The sequence below is a fragment of the Branchiostoma floridae genome, chromosome 19, assembly GCF_000003815.2.
Source record: "Branchiostoma floridae strain S238N-H82 chromosome 19, Bfl_VNyyK, whole genome shotgun sequence".
NCBI lineage: Eukaryota > Metazoa > Chordata > Leptocardii > Amphioxiformes > Branchiostomatidae > Branchiostoma > Branchiostoma floridae.
The window spans coordinates 5,142,333-5,166,478 of record NC_049997.1 but is presented as its reverse complement, the minus strand read 5'-3'; the positions used below and the strand labels follow the sequence as shown (position 1 = coordinate 5,166,478).

General features: G+C 40.6%; 2 protein-coding genes across 2 annotated transcripts; one reads left to right on the top strand and one right to left on the bottom strand.

The window, feature by feature from the left end:
- Positions 1-6,232: 6,232 nt before the first annotated feature.
- Positions 6,233-9,695, top strand: LOC118407106 (NXPE family member 3-like). The gene is made up of 2 exons (XM_035807525.1): positions 6,233-6,633; positions 8,499-9,695. Exons 1-2 carry the CDS (start codon positions 6,233-6,235, stop codon positions 9,142-9,144), a joined length of 1,047 nt encoding a protein of 348 aa, XP_035663418.1. The 3' UTR covers positions 9,145-9,695.
- A 6,264-nt stretch (positions 9,696-15,959) lies between these two features.
- On the bottom strand, positions 15,960-20,553 carry LOC118407105 (E3 ubiquitin-protein ligase TRIM56-like). Its single transcript, XM_035807524.1, has 3 exons — positions 20,372-20,553; positions 16,714-18,316; positions 15,960-16,589 (listed from the first exon to the last, which is right to left on the bottom strand). Exons 1-3 carry the CDS (start codon positions 20,380-20,382, stop codon positions 15,960-15,962), a joined length of 2,244 nt encoding a protein of 747 aa, XP_035663417.1. The 5' UTR covers positions 20,383-20,553.
- Positions 20,554-24,146: the final 3,593 nt, after the last annotated feature.

Sequence of the window (24,146 nt, the reverse complement as noted above, 5' to 3'; positions counted from 1 at the left end):
TTCAAAAATAGGCACAATAAAGTTGTGATGACTGTTGTAAAAAGAATTAAAGGGACAAAACAAGGGATTCATTCCTGTATTTAAGACATGTACTGGTGTGGTAAAAGTGACACTAGTACTAGTGCGGTAGACTGGCATCACAAACAAAGTTGGTAACCACATTCATGGCTTCCACATTGGTGTCACTTTTACAACTATCCAATAACTTTACTTTCTACAACTACAGTCCTGGATAAGTGTCACTTCTACAAGTACAATTATTAGACTACAATACAATATATTTGCTCATTTTGATACTTTATCGTCATGTTGACCATCCCTGTAGAAGAAAAAAAATCTTGTTTTTTTCCCCGAAATCAGGCGAAAATTAATGCGCGCGCTGATGTCATCCATAAAATTTACATGCTGTGACCTATAATGAAGACCAGCCTCACACTTAACCTGCAGCTGATGAGTATTGATGACTTCGTTTTTTTTACTACACAAGTAAACCTGGATGTCTATATATACTTCATTATGTGCACAAAGAAGGCTAACGTCACATTTCCACAAGGGGGCAGTTTTGGGGAACAAAATATATACGATAATGACGGACAACAAAACGCAAAACAGACCAAAAATGATTCAACTGTACTATGTATTCAGGGAGTTGATACGGTTATATCAGTGACAGTTGATCACTCCGGCACTGTCCGTCTGTAAGACCCTTGCCAATTAACCACTGAGTGTGTAAATTTGGGCCCTCCGTAGCCCGCCATAGCGTTGTATACATGTAGTGTACTATGGTCTGGGAAAGACGTCTTTGCAAATTTTTTAGCCGTATGCAGAATTGCTTTTATTTGGACACAATGAAGTATCAAATTTCCTCTGCCATGACTCGACTGCGATTGCTTGTTTTTTGTCACTTAGTGGTTACCGTTCTTCCTTCAGTTCAGTCTGTCAACGTGTCACAAGACCAGTCAAATATTTTATCTCTTCTTTTGCAGCTGCATTGATGCCATCGGCAGCTTTCTTGCTCCTTGTGTACAATTCATCTTGCTTCTTGGTTACAGCTGTTGTCTTGGTGATATGTGATTTTCTTTCGGGCAGTTTTCAGCTTGATTCAATCCCTGCCTTGGCGTCGCTCACAACATCCTCTCGCTAGCCGTACTTGTGGGTCTTGTGCTGCAGTACTGTGTAATCTCGAAAGGTAGCGTGCTTGCACGTCTCACAGTAGAATTTCATCCCCGTGTTTTGGACAGGTTGGCAGTTGATATTTGAACTTCAGTGATCCCGCCACGTGTCATGTTGCCAACCGACGCCAATCACCCGACGTGCCTTGCGGCCTAGTCAGCCAGGCTGCCGTCGTGCCACGTCGCTAACCGACTCCAATCCCCACGGACCTTCCGCTTGACCGTCTCGCTGGATCAGGCCAACCCTCGTGTCCTGTCGGCTTTGGCCAACCCTCGTGTCCTGTCGGCTTTGGCCAACCGTCGTGTCCTGTCGGCTTTGGCCAACCCTCGTGTTCTGTCGGCTTTGGCCAACCCTCGTGTCCTTTCGCCGACAACATTAATCTGTTTGCCGCCTGGACTCTGCTGTTAACGTTTGCTAATCCGACGACCGGAACTTTTCGAAGAAGAGTAGGATATGAAGTATTCTTTTATTGTTATGCTTGACAGGAAATTACTAAGATATTTCGCTTTTAAGTTGCAACATGTCAATACAGAATATCTAGGTTTCGCAAAGTTCTCCACACTCGGTGCAGAATGTATTACCAGTTGATACGTGATTTTTATCGTTTATTTCGAGATAAAAATTATATTTTCTGCTTCGCGGTATACAGTTCGGATGGATGATGCGTAATGGATATCATTTACACGTTTTTTTGTTAACACTTTTTGGTCAATACGTTTGGAACACTTTTCTTGACTTATTCACGCATTTTTCAGCATTACCTTTTGTATGTCCGGCTTCCTTCCACACTGTCAACAAAATCATACTTATTGCGGTTCTGTGATATTCATCGTCTGCATATCAATATAGCATGGAAGCTCTCAACAATATCATACCACTTACTGTAGACCACATGGCGTAGTCGGCAGCGCGTTGGGCTCAGGCCCGAAAAGTTCCAGGTTCGAACCCTGGCGGGTCACCGATCTTGTGCCCTTGCCAATTTGGAAAGGCACTTTGCACGACTTTCCGCACTTAACTCAGGTTAAAATTAGTACCTACGTCCCTTTAACCTGGAAGCCAGACAGGACCGGTTAGCTAGCGAGTTTTGTTCGGGGACCCAAGGCAGTCAGCCCGCAGATCTCATACCAGTGCTCTGGAGGAGTTTTAGCCCGAAGGAGTTATCGCTACCCTTTCCTGGGAGAAGAGTAGATGGACCTAATCGGGCTTTAACTCCCTGGGTGCTAATAGGAGCTCGGCGGGCCTGACTGTCTTGGGCCACCGAATAAACTGTCCTAGCTGCCCGATCCCGGCTGGCTCCCAGGGTAACGTCCCTTGGATAGGCCGTTAAATAAAGACTGTGCCATAATGATCAACATAATGATCGTGGGCACTTAAGAAAGGAAGAAAGTATGTAATTCCTTTATTACTTTTTGGTAGCATTTGTCAGACCCAGAATATGTACCTTTGAGCCAAAAGGATTATGTTTTTGCCTGGTTTGTTGTGTGTTTTGGTGTCCGTAAACAGTTTCGTTTTGGTTGATGTTTTGTATGTAAATATTTCATGATGAGATCTCGAAATGATTGAGCTGTTATTTTGTTGTACCTGAACTCCAGGACGATCCGGGTTTTCTGTCTTTTTACGTCCATGAAAAAAGAAGGTATTGTTTTTGACGACGCCTCAGGGGAGTCGTCAAGTGGTATATATTGCGTTCAGTCTGCACAAAATTCTAGGAATTGCACAGGCATTTTTCCACAGGAATGTAATATGCTGGGTATGCAAGTCCACCCCCCGCCCCAATCTGTTCCAGATGTATCTCTGGTATGCAATGGTGGAATGTAGGTCACACTTGCTCCCTGGAGGAACTTGTCCTTTGAAACTAGTGGTAGAGAGAGAAACTCTGCACAATGGATCACATTGTCTTGGTTGTTATGTTATGTTATGTAATGAAGGATACATTTTCTTTTCTAAAGCTTGTTCAAGCCATACCCCACAGGAAGACAGGAAATACTTCATATAGAGGTCATGATCTTGAATGATGGCATCCAAATGGTTATCATATTCAGAGCCAAATATAATTGTTCAAAGCCTATTATACTATCCATGGACTGGAATATTACAAAGTAGGACAGCCATGTGGGTTAGGTGCAAGAAAGTCATTCAAGGACGGAAGTGCTGGAAACAGTTGGTTCTTCCTTATTTTTTGTTCTCCACTACATACAGTAGTGCTCAGCTGTAGGTTTAGGTTACTGGCAGACCATTGTGCTGTACCAGTGGTAGTACACTTCTGCTGGCCGAAGGTTTATGTTACAGGTGGGCTCGTATATTGTGCAAGGGATAGTGCGACAGGGAAGTTCCAGTCTATTTCTGATTTGAGCTGTATTGTTGTTACCCTCAATCGTCGTCATGGCAATAATATTTTTATTGCCAGTCTTGTTGTATCTTTTTCGTATACGTGTCTGTTTGTATTTTGGGATATTTGTGGTCAGCATAATTTGAGAACCTCAGCATGGATGAAGACAATATTTGGTAAGCCGTATCCTGTAATTTTCATGGTCCACATAATGTATATGTGTAGGCTCTCAACATTATCATGCCACTCACTGTACATCATTTCCTCATTATTATTATATCATTATTACTTTCTACATGTAGAAGCATTATAACCCAAGAATGCCTCGTTGGCTTGTGTTGATATGTTGGATCTACCGAGTTCTTGATAAAATCTCAAAGTAACTAGAGTTCGGCGACCTCATACCTCCATGAAATATTCAAGCTTATGTAAATCTTATGCAAAGGACTTGCACATTTTCATGATTCATGCATGGTGATGTTCATCATTGACTAACATACACATGTCAAGTATAAAATTCCCATCATTAATCATTGAGCAACTATAATTGCAATTTTCGCATATATTATGCAAATCAGTTCCTAATTAGCATATTTGGCATCTGCTTATGTTCCATCTATCATAATTTACATTTGTTACATTTATTGGAGTCAAGTTACATGAATAATGGAATTATACAATTTACTTATTAATTATGCAAATAGTGTCCTCATTTGCATAACATGCATATCATTATGAAATCTTTGCCTAAGCTACCTGCATGCCTAAAATGACGGCACTCCAGCATTCCTCTCTGCAGTTATCTTCTTTGGAATGTCTTGACAAAAATACCCCTGCAGTTCCAAAATTAGATGTTAGGGGGCTGAAACTTGGCCCACTATGTTATGTCGCTGAAAGCTGTCTAACACCCAATTGTCAAGACCATATCATTACCGGGACAGGAGATACATTGAAAAAACTGCTATGATAGAATATTCTCATTGATTATGCAATTGTACTCTAATTTTGCATGATTAGCATCTTATCTTGCACAACATTGTCTGAGGTACCTACATACCAAAAATCATGAAAATCCGTTCTTTAGTTATCCGCTTCAGAAGTTTTTGACAAAAATGCCCCTGCCATCCCAAACCTAGTCGCTAGGGGGGCCAAACTTATGTTAATTCTTCCTTAGCACAAGAGCTATCTAACACTCCAAACTTCGTGACCATAGCTTGCTCAGAACACGAGATAGCCAAACCAGAAGTTACGCTTTAGTATCAAGGGAAGCCGCTAGGGGGCCCAAAATCTAATCACGTCCAGCTTTTATCACACCCCACCAACACACCAAGTATGAAACCAATCCACTCAGCCGTTCTTGAGTTATCTTGTTCACAGACACAGACACACACACACACACACACACACACACACACACACACACACACACGCACAAACGCTACTGAATGACCCCCCAAACGCCGGTCTGAATAGGGTTTAACATACATTTCTTTCTTTTATTCTTTGCACTTAGAATCGTATTCAATTCATCATATTGATTTGTACTTTTGCAACTATCAAAAGAAAAGAAAACAAAAGTGATATGTGCAAGTAATTGCAGTAGGTAATCCACAAGGTTGAAGCATAACGCATCTTTCCTTTTTTCGAAAGAAAACTCAGGAAGTTTCAAACTTTGTTCTCTCCCAACAAGGACATGGCGAACGGTGGAAGGAAATTGCTTGAGGGTGGACGAATTCGCAGGTGGTTTGGTACAGTACTCGCACTGGGTATAGCAGCATTACTACTGTACTACACCTTATTCAAGGTATATAATAATCCTTCATCAAACTTCTTGTCATTTTGTCAGCGGAACAGACTCTTTCACCGCCTCTTACCATGGGCAATAGGCCTCGGAATTATTGTTGTTGGCTGCAACAAAGAGGAAATACTGTACTAGTACACAGTGGTGCCACACAAAAAAAAATGGCACTCAAGCCGAGCCACCAGACAATGGCAACCCGCTGCGCTCATAAAACGCCCCCATCAGCGCTGGACTTCCGGCCATCCTTTGAGCTGAGCTAGCTCTCCTTACTGGAAAAATCTCGCTACGCTCGCTGGTCGCCTTTGGCGACCTTCTGGTGTTGATCGCCTTCGGCGACCTTCTGGTTCCTTCGCTCGGAACTCGCCGACGTTCGGCACCCGCTCGGGCGGTCGATCCCGAGTACATGTACTAGTACTTCATTTTAGGGTCGACACTCGTAACATCCACGACAACAATTCCTTGGCCTACCGCCTGTGCTCTTACCTTATAGTAAGCAATGGGTGACTGACGCCATTTCTTTTATTTATTTATAGGACCCCCACTGGATGAGCGAGCAAAGCATGAAAACGCAATGGTTCCCGGCAAAATCTTCCAATGACATACCTTCATTTCGAAATAGGTGGAATGGTTCGGCTGTAACTGAGAACCCGGTGTTAAAAATGACTAAACCATTTTTTCCGGTGCTGAAAACGAACGAACCGTTTTCTCTGGTGTTAAAAACAATCATACCAACTTTTTCGGTGTTACAAACGACCGAACCGTTTTCTGCTGATGTTTATTTGCAACAGCTCAAGTTTTCCTTGGCTTCTGAGTCAGGCAGGCAATATTCTGTCGGAGATACGTTACATATTGTTATCTCTGCCAAAGATACAAGAAACAACATAGTAACAAACATTGGCGATTTATTTCGGGCGTCTATTCTTACCAAAATGGATAGAAAGGGATCTGGTGCAGTCGGTATCATAACGGACCACCAGAACGGTACTTACACGGCGACGTTCCGACTGTTGTGGGAGGGGGAGGTCACCATCAAAATCCAACTGGTCCACCCACGGCAGGCTATCGATCTTAAAGAAAGAATTAAACGATTATATCCTATTGACCTAGTAACGTTCCAAAGACGTTACATAGTGGGAAACGGCACTATCAGAACCAAGTGTAACGTAGACCCGGCCATCTTTAAGAAGACCAGTGCAGTTTGTAACTACTCGGACCCGCATGCAGGCGCCTGGTGGTATTGTGTGAAACCCGTCAACGTTTCTTGTAACACATCAGGCTACCATGGCAGATATGGGTACAACAACGTTAAAGGGGGCCAACTGTACGACAGGTACCATCCATAAATAACTTTCACCGTGTTGGCAATTATTCATATAGTAAAGTACTTACATCCAACGTTTTGATGTCTGTCAGACACCATCATCGGGATTAGAATCTAGATCTGGATCTGTTTCTTGCTGATGCATGCTTATAGCCGATGGTGGTGCCTGACAGACATCGAAACGTTGGAAGTAAGTACTCCCTGGTTGTGCCCAAGGAACCTTACTATATGTACGACATGTATGTAAACGGTCAATGTTAATATTTTTGAAATGTCGGTTGTGCGACATTAACCCAAACACATTATTACAGGAATAGGGGTGAACCGTTGTGCTTGGTTTAAATAGCGAGCCCGGTAGAGAAAGTCACATTGCTCTATCATCATATGGCCATGCGACTTTGGCCGACCAGAAAGCCTCATATCTATCTCTATGACGCCGCAACGCATAGAAATTCATTAAACACTAGTGTTTAATTCATTCAACACCGGTGTTTGATCATCCCATTCCATTATCAAGTCAAAATGCGAAGTCATAGAACATTGACCAATCAGGACAACACTCATCAAGGAGGAATGATCACAACCAGTAGGGAGGAATGTACCGTTGAGAAAGAATTAGAAAAGATTTGACATACCAAGATTGTAATGTTACGAAAATTCTCTGCGGGAATTCGGTTCCCACTGGCATCTGTAATCTACAATTTTGTACCAAAACGACTTATGTCTATGTGCATTTCTCAGAAATCCAACACAAGTATAGTATTAAAGGAATATTCATGATGATAACGTTAACGACCCGCCTTTAATTTCATTTGCTATAACCACTAGATGGGTTTATTCGGTCGTTATGTGAAATAACGAGGCCTAACGACACCGGTCATATACACCTCGAGGTGGATCATTGACCCTTAATTAGCTACTTAAGAAAACGTCATAATACACCTACTATGCTTATTTTCATGAATGGTAGTTATAGCATGGTAACTGAGATATCTGAGTTTAAGTTTGACATTGTTGTAATAGCTAAAAGTGGATCTGAATAAAGTCAAAGTCAAAGTCAAAGCAGTTCGTTTTTTAACATGCAAACACCACACATGCAATGGTTATAAAGATTTCAGGAAGGAATCTGTAATCATAATGAAACCGAATCTTTAAACTCTTTATAATAAAAAAATAATAATCAATAAGATAAACCATTGGCGACAACTTAAATGAGAATCGTAGTTGTTTAATGCAGCCTAAAAAGTCAACACGTGTACAATAATGCCTGTATCTGTATACTGGAATTTTTACAACATTTTGTATTTCTACTACTATTACAGTACACAGAATAAATCAATTTCTGGATCTCCATCTACAATTCATGTTAAAAAAGGTAAGCTGAATTCTCCCTTTCATCATAGATGATAAGGCACACCAGAAAGTTATATATCCGGACACAAAATGTCGAAGGCTTTGTATCTTGAAAAATTCTACGAAGAAAGGAGTAAGGGATGAGGGTAAAAACTAAGTAGGGTAGAAAATGTCGACTGTATGCCATACCGACCTATGATGAGCGCGCCTCGTTGCGTCATATCTAGCCAGTCAATCGGATGCTTCCCCTCTATCGACCAATCATGTCACGTTTTACTATTAAGAGGCAGTTTCATTGGTTGGTAAGTTTCCCTCCGTGAAACCAAAGGAGGAGTATCTGATTGGCTAATGTTCTTCCAATGCCGGCACAACTGGATATGACATGTGCGCATTCTAATTTTTAACACAGGGCGAGATCCTTTGGCCAATCGCAGACGGTGTGTCCGGGGACTGGCCACTCCACAGATATCTGGGTTCTATCGGAACGGCGTGTGGAACTCTCTCGTCTGTAAGAACTGACATTTCTCCAGCCAGACCGGCTGGCAGCAATGTCTGAAGGGGAAAACTTTGTATTTCATGGGCGACTCTACCATACGGCAGTGGTGGGAACATTTGGTCAGAATCATAAATATGACCGAAACACATATTCCTGAAGCCATACACGCAACAGGACCATTGCTCGCCCGAGATCCTGTTAATAACATAACGGCAAACTTTCTAATCCACGGACCGCCTCTTCGTGGCTCCATCAAGACATTTCTCATCAAGTACGTCGCGAACGCCATCGATGAAATTGAAGGAGGACCGAACGATGTGGTCGGTATCACCATGTGGGCACATTTCGTCTCGTACCCTGTGGAGGTCTACACGAAAAGAATGGAAGCCGTCCGTGCTGCAATACAACGTTTACTGCACAGGAGTCCCGAAACGTTGGTAGTAATCAAGGCCGCAAATGCGTGCCATGGCGATGAGATCACATTCGGGTATTGGTTGGCGTACAAGCTGGACTTGATAATGAGAGACATGTTCCGCGGTATGAACGTTGTTCTCGTAGACACATGGGAAATGACCCATGCACAGCACTGGCATAAGGATATACTTCATCCACCCGGGGACATAATCGTACAGGAACTAGAGTTCTTCTGTTCTTTTATTTGTCCTTTGTGAACCTACAAACATTAGTTTGTCTTCAAACAAACGTTTTTCCTTCCAAACTTTATTCTTAAAAACACATAGTACATTTTGTCAACAACTAAGTATTTCTATAATCTATAGCTATTGTACAGGAAGTAATACAAAGTACAAATGCCCACTATCACATGTGTAAAAGTGCATTTATTATGCGCAATAAGACTAGTGTTTCTACAATCTACAACTATTGCGCAGGTAGTGATGAAGGGTACATGTGTCCTAACGCATTAGTTACATGCAGTACATTTGACCAGCATAGGGAAGTTGAAACAAGTACATGTTTGTCTACAATCTACAGCTATTTCACAGGTGGTGGTAAAACGTACATGTGTCTTCTATCACATGGGTAATGGTAATGATACATTTGACAAGCTCACGGAGGTAGAGACTAGTATCTTAGCCATCATAGGTATTGCACAAGCAAACGTTTAATTCAACCTTCCAGTCCGAAAAATATCATTACGAAATGAAGTTTTACTAGGTTTTTGCATTTCTAGCCAGCCAACTATATAGAATCTAATCAACCAACCGACCAACCAAACGACCAACCAACCAACCAAACAAACAAACAAACAAATAAACAAACAAAAACAAACAACCATACAATAAAAAAAAATCATTTAGACTCCAAAAGTGCTGTATTCGGCAGTTATGGCCGCTTTTCGTCGAAGTCGAGTTTGGAGTATTGTAAGAGGTCGCCGAATAAAACATGAAGATGTCAGTGCAAAATAGAACGGTAATGATACATTTGACAAGCTCACGGAGGTTGAGACTAGTATATTAGCCATCATAGGTATTGCACAAGTAAACGTTCAATTCAACCTTCCAGTCCGAAAAATCTCATTAAGGAATGAAGTTTTCCTAGGTTTCCAACCACACACCCACCCAAACAACCACCCACCCAACCAAGCAAGCAAGCAACCAACCAAGCAACCAACCAACCAAGAAAACTTAAACAAGAACATACAAGTGCACATACACTGACAGTTAAGTACTTGTGGTAGTGATATTACAGAAACAGGTATAATTAAGGGTTCCCACTTTTTGTTATGTTTACTTTATTTTGTTTTTAGCTGTTGTGATATTTTTTTTTCATTTTATGTACATATTTAACGAAGGCAATAAACATGTAGATGGATAGAGTCGATGTCTCCCGGTTTTCATAGATATATATTTTGCCCAATAGAATTATAACAGCAATTACTGGTGTTTCGCTTGATAAATCCCCCGGAATACATTCAATGGGTTGTTGATATCTAGGTAGTGTCCTGTTATGGAATTATACCAAATTTGAACCTTTTTCAAGAATAGAAATACAATGTGACAATTCCAAAATAAATTTTTCGCTGTTTCGTCATCCTCCCCGCACAGAGAACATTTCGAACTTCTTTTGATGTTCCAAATATACAGCATTCTGTTTGTAGTTAGAAACTTATGCACGAGTTTAATTTGGAAAACCCTGCTGGCGGAATCTATTGTAAGTTTGTAGGGTAACTGAAATATTTGTCGCCATGGGAGGGCAATGTTAAAATCATCTTCCCAGTACGACATGGTATTTTCTGGATTTATCTTCAGGCTTTTGCTTTCCATAAAGAAGTCATACATTTTCTTATTGATTTTTGTTCCTTTACACCATTCATACTATTTTAAGAGCGGTCTGCACACTTGCAAGTGATTGAAATTATTACTAGTTTGTCTCGGACACACTCTCGCTAATACAGAAAGCAACCTCAGGCAGTTTAAGGCATGAAGAACTTTATTGCGCAACAATTGTAACAGTTACAATGTATGGCAATGTGAACAACTATATACTAATACAAATAACTAACAACTAATGTAATATAGTATAACAGTATAAACAATCTAGTGAGTATCATAAAGCATTATCTCGTTTTTGCAATGAGTTGTAAATAAATTGGCCAACGTAGGCAGATATATTGTGACAAGTTTGGTCGAACATGAAATTCGAACCACTGCGTGACCGCATGTGACCTCGCCGGACCGGGACGTTCAGTTTAGAACGGTCCAATGTCAGAATCTAATGTTAGGCCATGTTGATTTGATTATATGGATGACATCTGCGCTCCCCCCCCCCCCCCCCAAAAAAAAGTTTTCAACCACACAATAAATTGGGCAAAGCAGCTGTAAAATGAGCACAAATATTCCGTAGATTGAAAAAAAGGTATCATAAAACAGATAACTAATGCCATAGAATGCCAAAATAAAGTACAGAAAATTCAGGTCCAGAGCATCATTTCCAGGTCCGGACCTGAACCTTATTGTCTGTGGAAACTTGAGAACTGGCAATACTCAAAACAATGGGAATTGGTCAGTTTTGCTACAAAGGAATCTGTTTGGTGGATTATTGGACTCTCACTGGCATTTTAAAATCCCATCTCCATGTAATAAAGGCTGTCTCTGTACCTTTGACTGCAGAAACTTGGTACAATTGACTATAAACTCTACTTGACTTCGCTTCGCTTTTGTTGTCTTCTTGGCCCCCGGTAAGACCCCAAATGCCTGCCGACATAGTGCGTCCATTTGTAATTGGCGAAACCTGTTCCTCTGATTTTTTTCGGGTCTGTTTTTTTCGGATTGGTCCAAGAAAAAAATGTTTTGCACCCGTATGATGTACTGGTTCCTTCACCTAACTGTTGGTATAGCATACTATGTGTGTTTAGCCCTATGTTCAACCTTCCTGGCCACTTTGATTTCAACTGAAGGCAACTTTTTTTTTTGGCCAAACTTTTCTTTTTATTCGCTCGCTCGCATCAATTTTGGAGTTCCCAGAGGACGTCAACCATATGATCAAATCAACACGGCCTTACATTGCAAAAAAAGGAACGTACGATGTATGGGTCACACTAACTAGTTTTCTTGAGACTTATTAATGTTGAATATATTGACCTAGTATTTATCAAATATTGGCATAACCAGATGCGGTTAACAAAAAGAGACCACCGCGAGAGCCGCTTATGGTACCGTCCGAACATACGAACAGGCGTTCGGATTCCCCGGGGTATGGACTGGCGGGAAAACAGCGGGGCGCTCATACTTCAAGGAAACAGCAAAATAATGATATATCGATATTTCTAGCCCAAAATGATTGTATGGCAGTTGACTGATGCCTTATAAGGCTAACTGCTTGCAAATTTCGCATTGATATAACAGCGATTTGACAGATACAGACATAAACATTCATGTTTTACCATCGGTTAACGTTACGTACAGTGAAACATACTTTGACGCAGTTCTTGTAGGGTAAGTAGTGTTTCGTCGGCTGCTGCCCACATCAGGATACCGGTTGTATGGCGAGATTTGAGCAGATTTACGTTCATGAAGCCTTAGACCTTCGGAAATCAAGCGGGCCTTCTTGCAATATCTTTGATTTCGATGGCTGTGTTGATATTTGTACCAAAAATGCCCCAAAAGTATATAAAAAAGTATGTTTTTGCCCCAAAATGAAGCCTTACCGATGTATAGCGGCAAAAGGCCCGGGCACATTAGATATCACAGAGATGTAATCTGTTACTCCAGAAAATATGACTCTGCTAGACAGTCATTTCATTATGGGCACAGACCCATTTTAATAGCATGATCACCATTTTTTTTTACCAAAAAATGATTTTTTAACCCAAAATATGCAAAATCCAGAATTTTCTTGTCATCTTATTTGGAATATGGGTGAATTACGTCAACTGGCCAAACTGGCGAAAGTTACGGCCATATAACTGCTAGACTGGAGAATCTGCGGGTGCCAGAGGCCTTAAAGTGCCTGAGCAGTTTAAAAAAAAATCGTAAGGGTGAACTACATGTATGATTTACAAGAAAATAATACTAACAAGCTATGAAATAAGGCTTAACGTAAATGCAACATCGTTAGTTGTTCTTAGTTGATAATAAATAACAAATGAAACTTCTTTCTTAATGTAACAGCAACAGTCAGTTATTATAATAAAGATAAGAGATCAAAAGTTGAAACTTAACATTACATGGTTAAGTATCGTTTAAGTTTGCTGAAAAAAATAAAAGAAAAAAAATAATCTAATCTTAACATTACTGCAACAGTTAGTAATAAATACATGCAAGGAGGATTAGTTGGTGTATGTTGATAGTCAATAATACTAATATGAATACATGTACTAAGTACATGTAACATAAATGAAATATTCAGTGGACTTGAGCATGTTACAACAGCCGTATTACTCAGGTGTGTACCTACTGGCTGTAATGATACAACAATAATGTGAATAACAAATACAGCATTCATATCAACTAGTTGGTAAATCTAGACCTAGTTACAATTCATTTGTTACCTACTGAAAGTGGATAATAAACATTGGTTATACTATTTTAGCTGTTCTATATCGATGCTCTACAGTGAATGTAGTATCAAATAGTGGTTACCAAATCTTACCAAAAGAAGATTACTTTCTGCAATTCATACAAAATTCTAGTACTGATAATGTCACTAGTGCAACCTGGTTAGTTGGTGTATATTGGTAGTTCATACAGATATAATAATAATCTTAAATGTCAACATTAATGCAATATCAAGTTCATAGAAAATACTCATAACAAAAGCTAAATGTCGCTATAAATGCATCATTTTGTAGTTGTACATTGGTACTGAATACCAATATCAATCATGTATAAATGTATATTATGTATATCAGATGTAACCAAATGTCTAACTGTTGAACGTTGTATTTATAGCACAAATGCTGGAGAACTTTCAATGTCTGTAATAATACATATCTAACCTCAGAAATATAAGTGAAGTGAAAATATATAAAGATACATGAAGTAGTCACCATCAGTTACAATGTGACTTGAAATCTAGCTGACTAGCAATACTTTGTAACAGATGTAAACCAACAGCCAGTGTATTTGTGGAATGATGGAATGATGCAAATTATAACAATGGACGTTACTACTATAACATTGCTTTAGGCATTACTTTCTTTTTTTTACTTGAAATCAATAAACTTCAAGAATCTATGACAAGCTCCTTTAAAGTATTCTGCCTCACAACAACTTTTTACAAGCATACAAGGCAGTGCCCAAAATACTTTTTTCAGCCAGGTTGTCCAAGTGGCAACCTGAGTCAAAAGCCAGGTTGCGCCATCAACATTTCAGGTTGCCCCACTTTTAAGTTATACCTTTTTCAAATCTGCTACCTATCCATTATATTTTCTTCCAGTTTTATGTAACTATGTAATATGTTCCATGTTTTAAAAAAATAAATACAAAAGCTTATGCACGTAGGTGGGGGAAAAGTAGTGTTCCAACTGCAAAATTTCAGTTTGCCCAGTGTGCAACCTGGGTTTAAAATTAAGTTGCGCCAAGCAAAATGTGGTTGCATTTTCAAGTGGGCAAGTGGGTATTTCGAGCCCTGCAACATTTCTGTTTTTCTCCTCAAAATCAGCAAACTTCAAAAACTTTGACAAGTTGCTTCTGAACATTTTCTTTGAACACACACAGGGCTCGAAATACCACAGCATATGCAAGTTTGTGCATGTAAAATTGGTGTGGTGCAAGTACTCTCAGACCAAACTTGCACCAGTGCAACTTGCCTTTATCCACTATTACCTGACATTAGAAAAGGCTTACACACTCCAAGAATACTGTAAATGCAGAAATGTTCGCGGTGGATTAATGTTCGCGGTTTTCGCGTTGGCCACTTCACCGCGAATTTAAAACCACCACGAACATTTTTTCAGGGCATTAAGATACTACAGTGCATGGTGCTACCGCGAAATTAAAACCACCGCGAAAAGTCCTTTTTCCCACTACCGCGAAATTAAATGCTTTTACAGTATTGTCTGCCCTTGAAAGGTAAAAGAAAATAACCCTGAATCCCATTTACTTACGTACATTTGCAAATTTTCAGGAGATACAGAGTTAACAGTCCACTATTTCAGGTTGTGCAAGTAAGTTTCTTTTGGTGCAAGTAACTTTTGGTGCAAGTTAACTGAAAAGGGTATTTCGAGCCCTGACACATGATTTCTGTTGTTGTTTTAAACTATCAATTACCACACTTCAAAACCAATGATTAGTTCACTATAAAGCATAGGCCAGGACAACCCACTTTTTCATCCGAGACCTAAAACGAACTTGTCAGAACAAAACTTAGATATGAACATAATATAATTCAAGTTGTAATGAGCAAGCTGATACAACCAACATGTCACGGCGAATTTACATTTGCCTCTAGTATACAATGTAACCATTAGTAAAAGCATTTGGTGATACAGACTAATTCACTAGTGAATTTGATTGAAGGGATTTCCTACAGGCCCAATTAACATTTAGTACAACAGCATCATTTTCCAGTAACAAAGACAGGGGGTTCCTACACTTTGACTTTAAACACCTACGCTGTGATTTGGGCCCCTATGCTGTGTTTCCACTTGGCCATGAGGCACTAAGATGTACCTTGCGAGGACACTGAAGACAGTACTAGTTGTTCTTGACGCTGGCAATACGAATGTAATTTGTACATTGTAGATAAATCTTCCTCATCTTGAGCTTGTAGAGGCAATAGAAGGTATGAAAACTGCAGTTTTTAATATGGATGTTCATCTTGTCCAGTTTGTTTCTACTAACTGTTCTTGCTAGTCTTGTACTGTTCACAGACGAGGCAAAACTTCTGTCTCCTTGTATGACTGGTACACTCCAGATATGTCAGAAAACTCATTCATGTACATTTGAGGCACTTTTAGCTAGCTAGCTAACTGTAGTAGTCTTGCCGTTAGCTTGCGTAGAATTCATAGTCTGTTCTTTGAGTCTTAGACCATGATGCAAGGAGCACCTGCCTTCACATAAGCCTCCACTATGATCTTGTCATCCTTGATGTATCCTTTTTGTGGGTCACACACCTCGTGCCAGGGCATGAATTTTGGGTACCCCCATGAGCTGCAGTTGTCTTTGCCGTAGAAGATGTTGTTAAAGGTCTTTTCAACTGTCTGTACACCATTATACTGTGGGATCAACCGCAACTTTACCAAGGCACGGCATGACCAAAAGCTATTGGATTCGGCATCGCAACGTAGGTACACACCAAGGCTATTGTTGTTTTCCTGTTGGGCATTGGGGTCATGTTCAGGCTTGACCAGTATTTTCCAGGGCATGTTGTGAATGAACACTGCTGCAGTACTTAGCTTGTTCTCACTGAGCTTGCTGATGTCATCCACGGTGAGCCGAAAGGTTGCCTCAGTCTGCAACTCCTCCTCTTCCTCCATCTCATCCTCCAGGTTTTCTTTGCTGAAAATGTTACCCAGGATCACTTCCTTCATGCCACGAGGAGCTTCTGCCTCCACGTGAGCCTCCAGTATGATCTTGTCATCCTTGATGTATCCCTTCTGTGGATCGCACACCTCATCCCAAGGAATGAATTCTGGGAATCCCCAGCTCTTCCCCTTGTTGTAGAAGACATGTTGATAATTCTGCTTGTAAGTTTGAACTCTGTCTTTCTGTGGAATCAATCGCAGTTCCACGGATGCCCGGCAGGACCACAAGCTTTTCAAATCAGCATCGCAATGCAGGTAAAAGGCTAGGCTCCAGTAGGATCTTGTCATCCTTGATGTATCCCTTCTGCGGATCACACACATCATCCCAAGGAATGAACTCAGCATACCCCCTGTTGTCCCCCTTCCTGTAGAAGGTTCGTTGATAATTCCGTTTATAAGTTGGAATGCCAATCTTCTGAGGAATCAACCGCAGCTCAACGGATGCTCGACAGGACCACAAGCTTTTGGAGTCAGCATCACATTGGAGGAAAATGGCAAGGCTCTTCTTATTGTCTTTATGATCAGGCCTGGTTAGTATTTTCCAAGGTAGATTGCGGATGAACACAGCAGGACTGGACTTCTGCTCATTCAGCTTACTGAAATTGTTCACCGTAAAACGAATGGTCGCCTCAGTTTGCGCCTCTTCATCATCTTCCATCTCATCATCTTCCATCTCATCATCTTCAACTTCTTCTTCAACAATATTCCCGAGGGCAACTAGCTTTTCCTTCTTCTGTATTGTACTATTCGTTGGCTCAAACATGATGTAACTGATGTCATCAGGAATGTCTGGGGTTGGACCTTCAAGCAGCGATTCCAGCCTTGTTGTGACGTCAGAGTACACATTCATGACATCAAAGTCACTGCCATGTTCCACAACCTTCTGAGAAAAGTCCACTGTGCTGGACAGACTGTCTAAGGTGCTCTCAATGCTGTCTGCTGTAGCAGAGAGCTGCTTGGAACGGGTTTCTGTGATGGAGGCTAGCTTTTCTTTCAGTTCAGTCTGTTTACCTTTAACAAGGCCAGTCAGATATTTGATCTCTTCCTTTGCAGCTGCATTGATGCCATCTGCAGCTTTTTTGTTCCTTGTGTACAGTTCATCTTGCTTCTTGGTTACAGCTCTTGCCTTGTTTTTGTATTTTGTGATTTCCTTCTTGGCAGCTTTCAGCTTGTTCTTAATCTCTGCCCTGGCATCACTCACAGCATCCTCCAGGTAGCCGTACTTGTGGGCCTTGTGCTGCAGTACCGTGCAATCTCGACAGATGGGGTGCTTGCACGTCTCACAGTAGAACTTCAACTTTTCATCCCTGTGCTTTTGACAAGTTGGCAGTGAGTTTGACTTCAGTGATCCCGTCTTTGTGATCAGCCGCTCTTTCAGCTCCGCCACACCAACAACTTCATGACTGCGGGTACGTTTGGCCCGGTGGTGGGCACAGGCACACTCTTCACACAAGAACTCCTCACAGACAACACAGCCTTGGCTAGCACCATCTTCTTCACAGACATCACACTGTACTTTGTCATTCTCCTTGCTAACCAAACTCTTGTGAGTCTCAATTGTGTCACTCAAGCTCTGGACAAAGAAGTTGTTTTTGAGCTTAGAAACTCCACCCTTAGGAAGTACAGTATCGGTTCGACATGTCGGACACTGAAACTTGTTCTTCACTTTATCTTGTGCAATGAACTTCTTCAGACAACCCTCACAGAAGGTGTGGAGACACGGCAGGACCTTGGGATCCTTAAAGGGCTCCAGGCAGATTGTACACTCAAGGAAGTCCCCAGAAATCTTGCTGAGTATGGCATCTGCTTTTGTTTCTTCCTTAGACTTTGAGCCTTGTACAGACCTGGAACTTTTCCTGTAAAAAAACAACAACATTCAGTTAGGCTATGTAAAAAAAATAAATCTTATGCTTCTTATGCTTTCAACACCAATATTACTTGCAAATTTGTGAACACATACCTACAATATAAATACCATTGCTTTAAATGATAGTGAATGAAGTAAATTTTCTTCCTTTGAATTGTTCAAATACATGTACATACTGTGTCTACCAGGAACCAAGCATTTGCTTCCATCTAATCCATCCAGGTATAACGTTACTTCCCTAATCCAATCTGTTCTTCTTGTCTATGTATCTAGGATCGTACCATGCAAGTCGGTCATTTAAGACTTTCCAGTACTTTCTGTACAAAGTTTTCCGAAGAGCAGAGTATCCTTGGTCTGGTCAGAGAAACAGCTGGGGAACTCTGTGTTGGAATGGGTGGAGATTGTTGGCTTCGGGGACTGGGAGAGGAAAGTGTTGTTTTTACCTCTAAACAGCACGTCATGCACATTACTTCTCTTTTTGTTGTACTGGCTAGTCGATGACAGATCAAAAAGACACAAACTGTGGTACTTGTATTTCTGGCTGGTAGAAAGGCCTAATACCTCCCAGACAGAGTTATACGTCTAATATACTTCTACTTCCTCAAAGGGCCAGTCAAGGGGCAGGGCTGACAGGCCAGGCTGAGATCCCTGACAGGGCTAAAGAGTAGCAATTACGATGCCTCTCAATCAACTATTTTGTCCCTGGACAAGCGCCTGTTGCTGCTTTATTAAAAGAGACATGACAGGTGGAGCGTCTGAGATGACCGGGGTCACATGCTTGGTTCCCTTAGAGAGTTGTCTGGGGGAGAAAACAGCAGATGGCTCAGATCCCTAAAGCAGTGTGTTAAACTAACATTTGCTAAATGAAAAACAAACTGCTGTATTACAGCCTTGTTTTAAAGCAAATCTTCAAACCTTTGATAACGTAAAGGGGAAAATGTCAAGTCAAAGTGCAATCCTCTGACAGCACCCGTTTCTGCCATACCCAGGCCTGCAGTTACGTGGTGACCTAAATATGACCTCCTTTGTTTGGCCAAACTGACTGTTGACTTGTAACATTTGCCACTAGATCAAATGTTACAGTGTGAGTATGGTATCGTTGTTCTCAACATCAACATCAACCACAAGCGTCATTTCTTTCTCCCTCAATGTTGTTGTTTATCTATTTGCAGACCAATAGAAATTTAAATTCAGACAAGTAAACATTGAATAGATATCAGTTTATCTTGCTAGTAGGTGTCTTGACAATGGACTAAGTACACAATCTCGGCAATTTGTCTATATTCCACTAGAGGGCGCAGCTAGATGAGAGGCTGAAAATTTCTGAGGGTATGAATGGGGGGATCTTGGTGGCCTGACGTGATAGCCAGGCCAGGTAGACAGGCCATGTAGACAGGCCAGGGGCCCAGCCCAGCTCTTTCATCGAACCCCTGTATTAACAGGTATAGAGATGTAGGGCATAACTTGAATACGTCCTTTCATTCCAAGATTCAAAGATTCCAATGTCTAATCTTCCGAACAATGTCTAATCAACTGTTGCTTGTGTAAAATAATGTCGGGAAAGTCATGTTACAAGCTCTGATTGGCTGGCTGGCATCTCGGTGTGTCAATAGCCTGTTTGGCTATGAGCACACTCAGTGTGTCAATAGCCACAGCGAAACTTGTAATCATGCATGTATCACACAAACTTCCCACATAGATTTACCAAGTTCATCTTGTTTTTAAATGCACGCTAAACTAGTAGTAGATCATCGACAAGAGCATCTTCTTAACAGTGCAAGAAAAAACCCAATTGACAGCAATCCTGTCAGAATACTCTGCCGAAAACGCGTTAAATGCACACGTGTGTTCCGCTCACCCACAACTTTCCTTAGCTTTGCCCCCCTCCCCTTCCCCGAAACTCTGTGACAGCATCCGTAAACTTTGACGAAATTCCTAGGTAAAACATGCACAAAAATAGTTCTACAATCTTTTTTCGGTATCTAGGACATATCAGAATCGGTTCTGCATAAAAATATTGTAAGAAATAATGAGAATATTGTACCTTTTCGGCATTTTTGTCACAGACAAAAGACGACACCCCACTCAGCTTTTCCGGGATTTCCCGCCTAAATGGACTGGGCAAGTTCAAAAAGGAAATATGGAAGAGCAAAAGAAATCATTTCGAAAGTCATCAATTGACACCTAGCAGGTTTTGATGTTACTGTTTAGGATAAAATATACATTACATTTGTATCAAAAATGTTCTCTTTGTTTGGATCGATCACTCATTTTTATGTTTCAAATTCCAAAGTCTTTCAGCTCCCCCTTGACTTTGTCTGTTAGGTACATCCCTAAGGTGAGGTAAGGTGAAGGGTCATAGGTTGCAGAGCAGAGGCTAGCATCTTGAAGCAGATGTAGGTAGGGAAGTTTGAGTTTCCAGTAGATGTTGGGGGACCAGCATCAACAATCAGATATGAGAAAGTTATTGAACAGTTTAGTTTCAGTATCTCCAAGCAGATGTTGGGAACCAGCATCTCAAAGCAGATGTAAGAAAGCCATTAAACAATTTAGTTTCTCCAAGCAGATGTTGGGAACCAGCATCTCCAAGAAGATATAAGAAAGTTATTGAACAGTTTAATTTCAGCATCTCCAAGCAGATGTTGGGAACCAGTATCTCGAAGCAGATGTAAGAAAGTCCGTGAACAGTTGAGTTTTCAGCATCTCCGAGCACATGTTGGGACCATCATCTTCAAGCAGATGTGGGAAGCTCAAGCAGATGTAAGGGACCAGCATGTCCCAGCAGATGTAGGGACCATCATCTTCAAGCAGATGTAGGGACCATCATCACCAAGCAGACGTGGGGAGCACCATGTCAAGGCAGATGTAGGGGACCAACATGTCCCAGCAGATGTAGGGACCATCATCTTCAAGCAGATGTAGGGACCATCATCACCAAGCAGATGTGGGGACCATCATCTTCAAGCAGATGTAGGGACCATCATCTTCAAGCAGATGTGGGGAGCCCTATCTCAAGGCATATGTAGGGGGACCAGCATGTCCAAGCAGATGTGGAGGACCACGCATCTCAATTTACAAATCAATGTAGAAAAAGCCTACAATACCTGGGTTTTAACCATCTTCAAGCAGATGGGGGACCAGTGACTACAAGCAGTTGTGGGAGACCAGCATCTTATGTCGGTCCAAAACAAAACAAAACAAAACTCAGAATTGCTGCACATCATTTAGAAATTGAAAAAGGCCGAAACAATAATATCCCAGCAAGCCAGAGACTCTGTCCAATGTGCAAAGAAGGTGTAGAAGATGAGTACCATTTCGTTATAGAATGTCCGACTTACATAGAAGAAAGAGCAAAATTAATGCAGGCGATAAAGTACAAATCATTACCAAAGACAGAGAGCTATTTCATGTACTTATGTCATATACGTAGGCCAATACATATATACATCTATGTAGAAAAGAAACCTCATGATAACAACTTAATATTGTATACATTGTCATAGTAATGTATATACCAGATAATAAGATCCTTGCTGTGTCTCCTTTCTATCATAGTGTTTGTATAAAAATGGAGCCTGCATGTAGTATGTTACCAGATTTTTGTAAGTAGTCTAGATTTATGTTATTAGTAAGTAGTCTACCGCATCATTCACACTGTGTTTCTTCGAATAGTACATAGCCGTCATCTATTGCTAAGTTATTAGCTTGAATTGTACACTACTTGTATACTGCTAGTTGTCTTATACATGTACAATATAATGTAGTATAACATAACCTAAGGCCATACCAATTTAATTTGTTGGTTCTCGGATTTTTTCAGAAAAAAGTTGGAGCGACAGGGCGAAAAAAAAAAAAAAAACCTGCAACAAGTCTGGATTCAGGTCCAGAGTTTCAGGTTGGTAATTCCAGACCTGAAACCATGGTATATGTGTGGCAGAATACTTATCCAGTTACAATTACATGAAAAATTTGCATGTAAGCATACATTTTATATTTAATTTCAACAATACAAATGCAAAATAATGTGCAGTATTACAGAAGTACACACAGTAATAAAGCTTAACAGTTGTAATAAATCATCATAGTAAATCATTAACAACATTAAAAAACTTTTAAAAAGGTTGAAAAACTTTTTCAGCATAGTATAATGTCTAATGTATGTTAGCAACAAGAAAATGACTTCATTTCACCCAAAAAATAAGAGTGCCTGAAACATCTGATTCATTGTTCTCTTTGTGAAAGCTGCAGTTTAAGCAAAAAACGCTAGAGGCGTGCTCATTTGCATGAAATTGCATCTCATTTACATACTTGTGACTGGCTACATGGCGGCCATTTTGGTTTGCCGAATCGTCATTTTTCAGCACAAATTTCACGATCTATTGGTGGTTTTCGATGATTTACAACACAAAGGAAAACATAAGCAGGTGATAGTTGTTTTTGCATGTCCAGTACTTGTTTCAGAAGTTTTGTTTAACTGAGCCGAAGTTTGTCCAGCAACTTGTAGGTACCAGGTAACGGGGCCATGTAACTCTCACGAACATGCAAATGAGTTCTCATGAACATGCAAATAACCTCATGGATTTTTTTTTTTTTTTTTTGAAATTGGGAAAAATAGAAGCGGTGATTCCGAGAACCAACAAATTAAATTGGTATGGCCTAAGTTTGCCTTACATTGTACCCGTTCTACAAATGTTGTGCAATAAACTTTGACTTGGTATATTCTCCAAGCAAAAAAAAGAAGTAAAGATATGTATATCATATTGAGGACCAGCATCTTCAAGCAGATGTAGAAAAAAGCCTGTGTGTAGAAGAAGCCTGTGTCTGGATTTTACCATCTCCGAGCAGATGCACAGCAAGCGTCTCAAAGCAGATATAGGAAAATATTTGAAGTGTTTCAGGAACTCAAAGCAGTTTGGGGGATCAACATCTCCAAAAAGATGTAGAGGACTTGAATATGACTTGTCTGAGTTTTCACCATTTCAAAGCAGATGTGGTGTGTGTGTACAGATGTAGGAATGTTCTTGAATAGTTGAGTTTGAGCATCTTCCAACAGATGTAAGAACCATCATTTTCAAGCAGATGTAAGGAAGGCATAGAATAGCTGACTTTTCAGCGCACCTCCAAGCAGATGTGCGGGATGAATTCCAGTGGATGAGTTTACACGCATTTCTTAGACTCTACCATACTGACTACGTGGCTATTATCATGAAGGATGAGGTTATATCCGGACCAATCTCTAAACCATGACGATTGTAGTATACATGTCCGTCTTTCCGCTTCCTTTGATTCACACGTGACGTCATCATGCTTCCGGCTTCGGGAAAGTCTAAGGCAGACGGCTTGGACGGCCCTCGGACCGAAAAGTTATTAACTTTATGTTTCCCACAAATATATCAAACACGTCAAAAGGTATTTGATACGTACGTCTTCAATATACAATTAAAGAAAATATATTACAAATGTTTTTGAACAAAATGTAGAATATGATAAAAAATATACTTTACCTTGGGCCTTCGTCTTCCATTTCCTTTGAGGACTAATATTTGCAAATCCTCTTGAAACACAGGGAGTTTAATAAATACACATTCTGGTTGCCTGCTTATGGTTGAGCTACAGACTAGAAATTTTTGTTTTAAAGTACACTTAATATTTAGTGTACGGTGTTGAATAAGCGGTGTTGATAATCTCTATCTTCATGTCTACCTTGTCCCCCCAACGACCCGGAGTTCAAGGGACTAGGTTGGTAGTACATGTAGGTAGGTTAAATAATCAATTTCTTATCTAGACTAGTCGAGTTGTCAGACTGTTTCCAGGGCCTG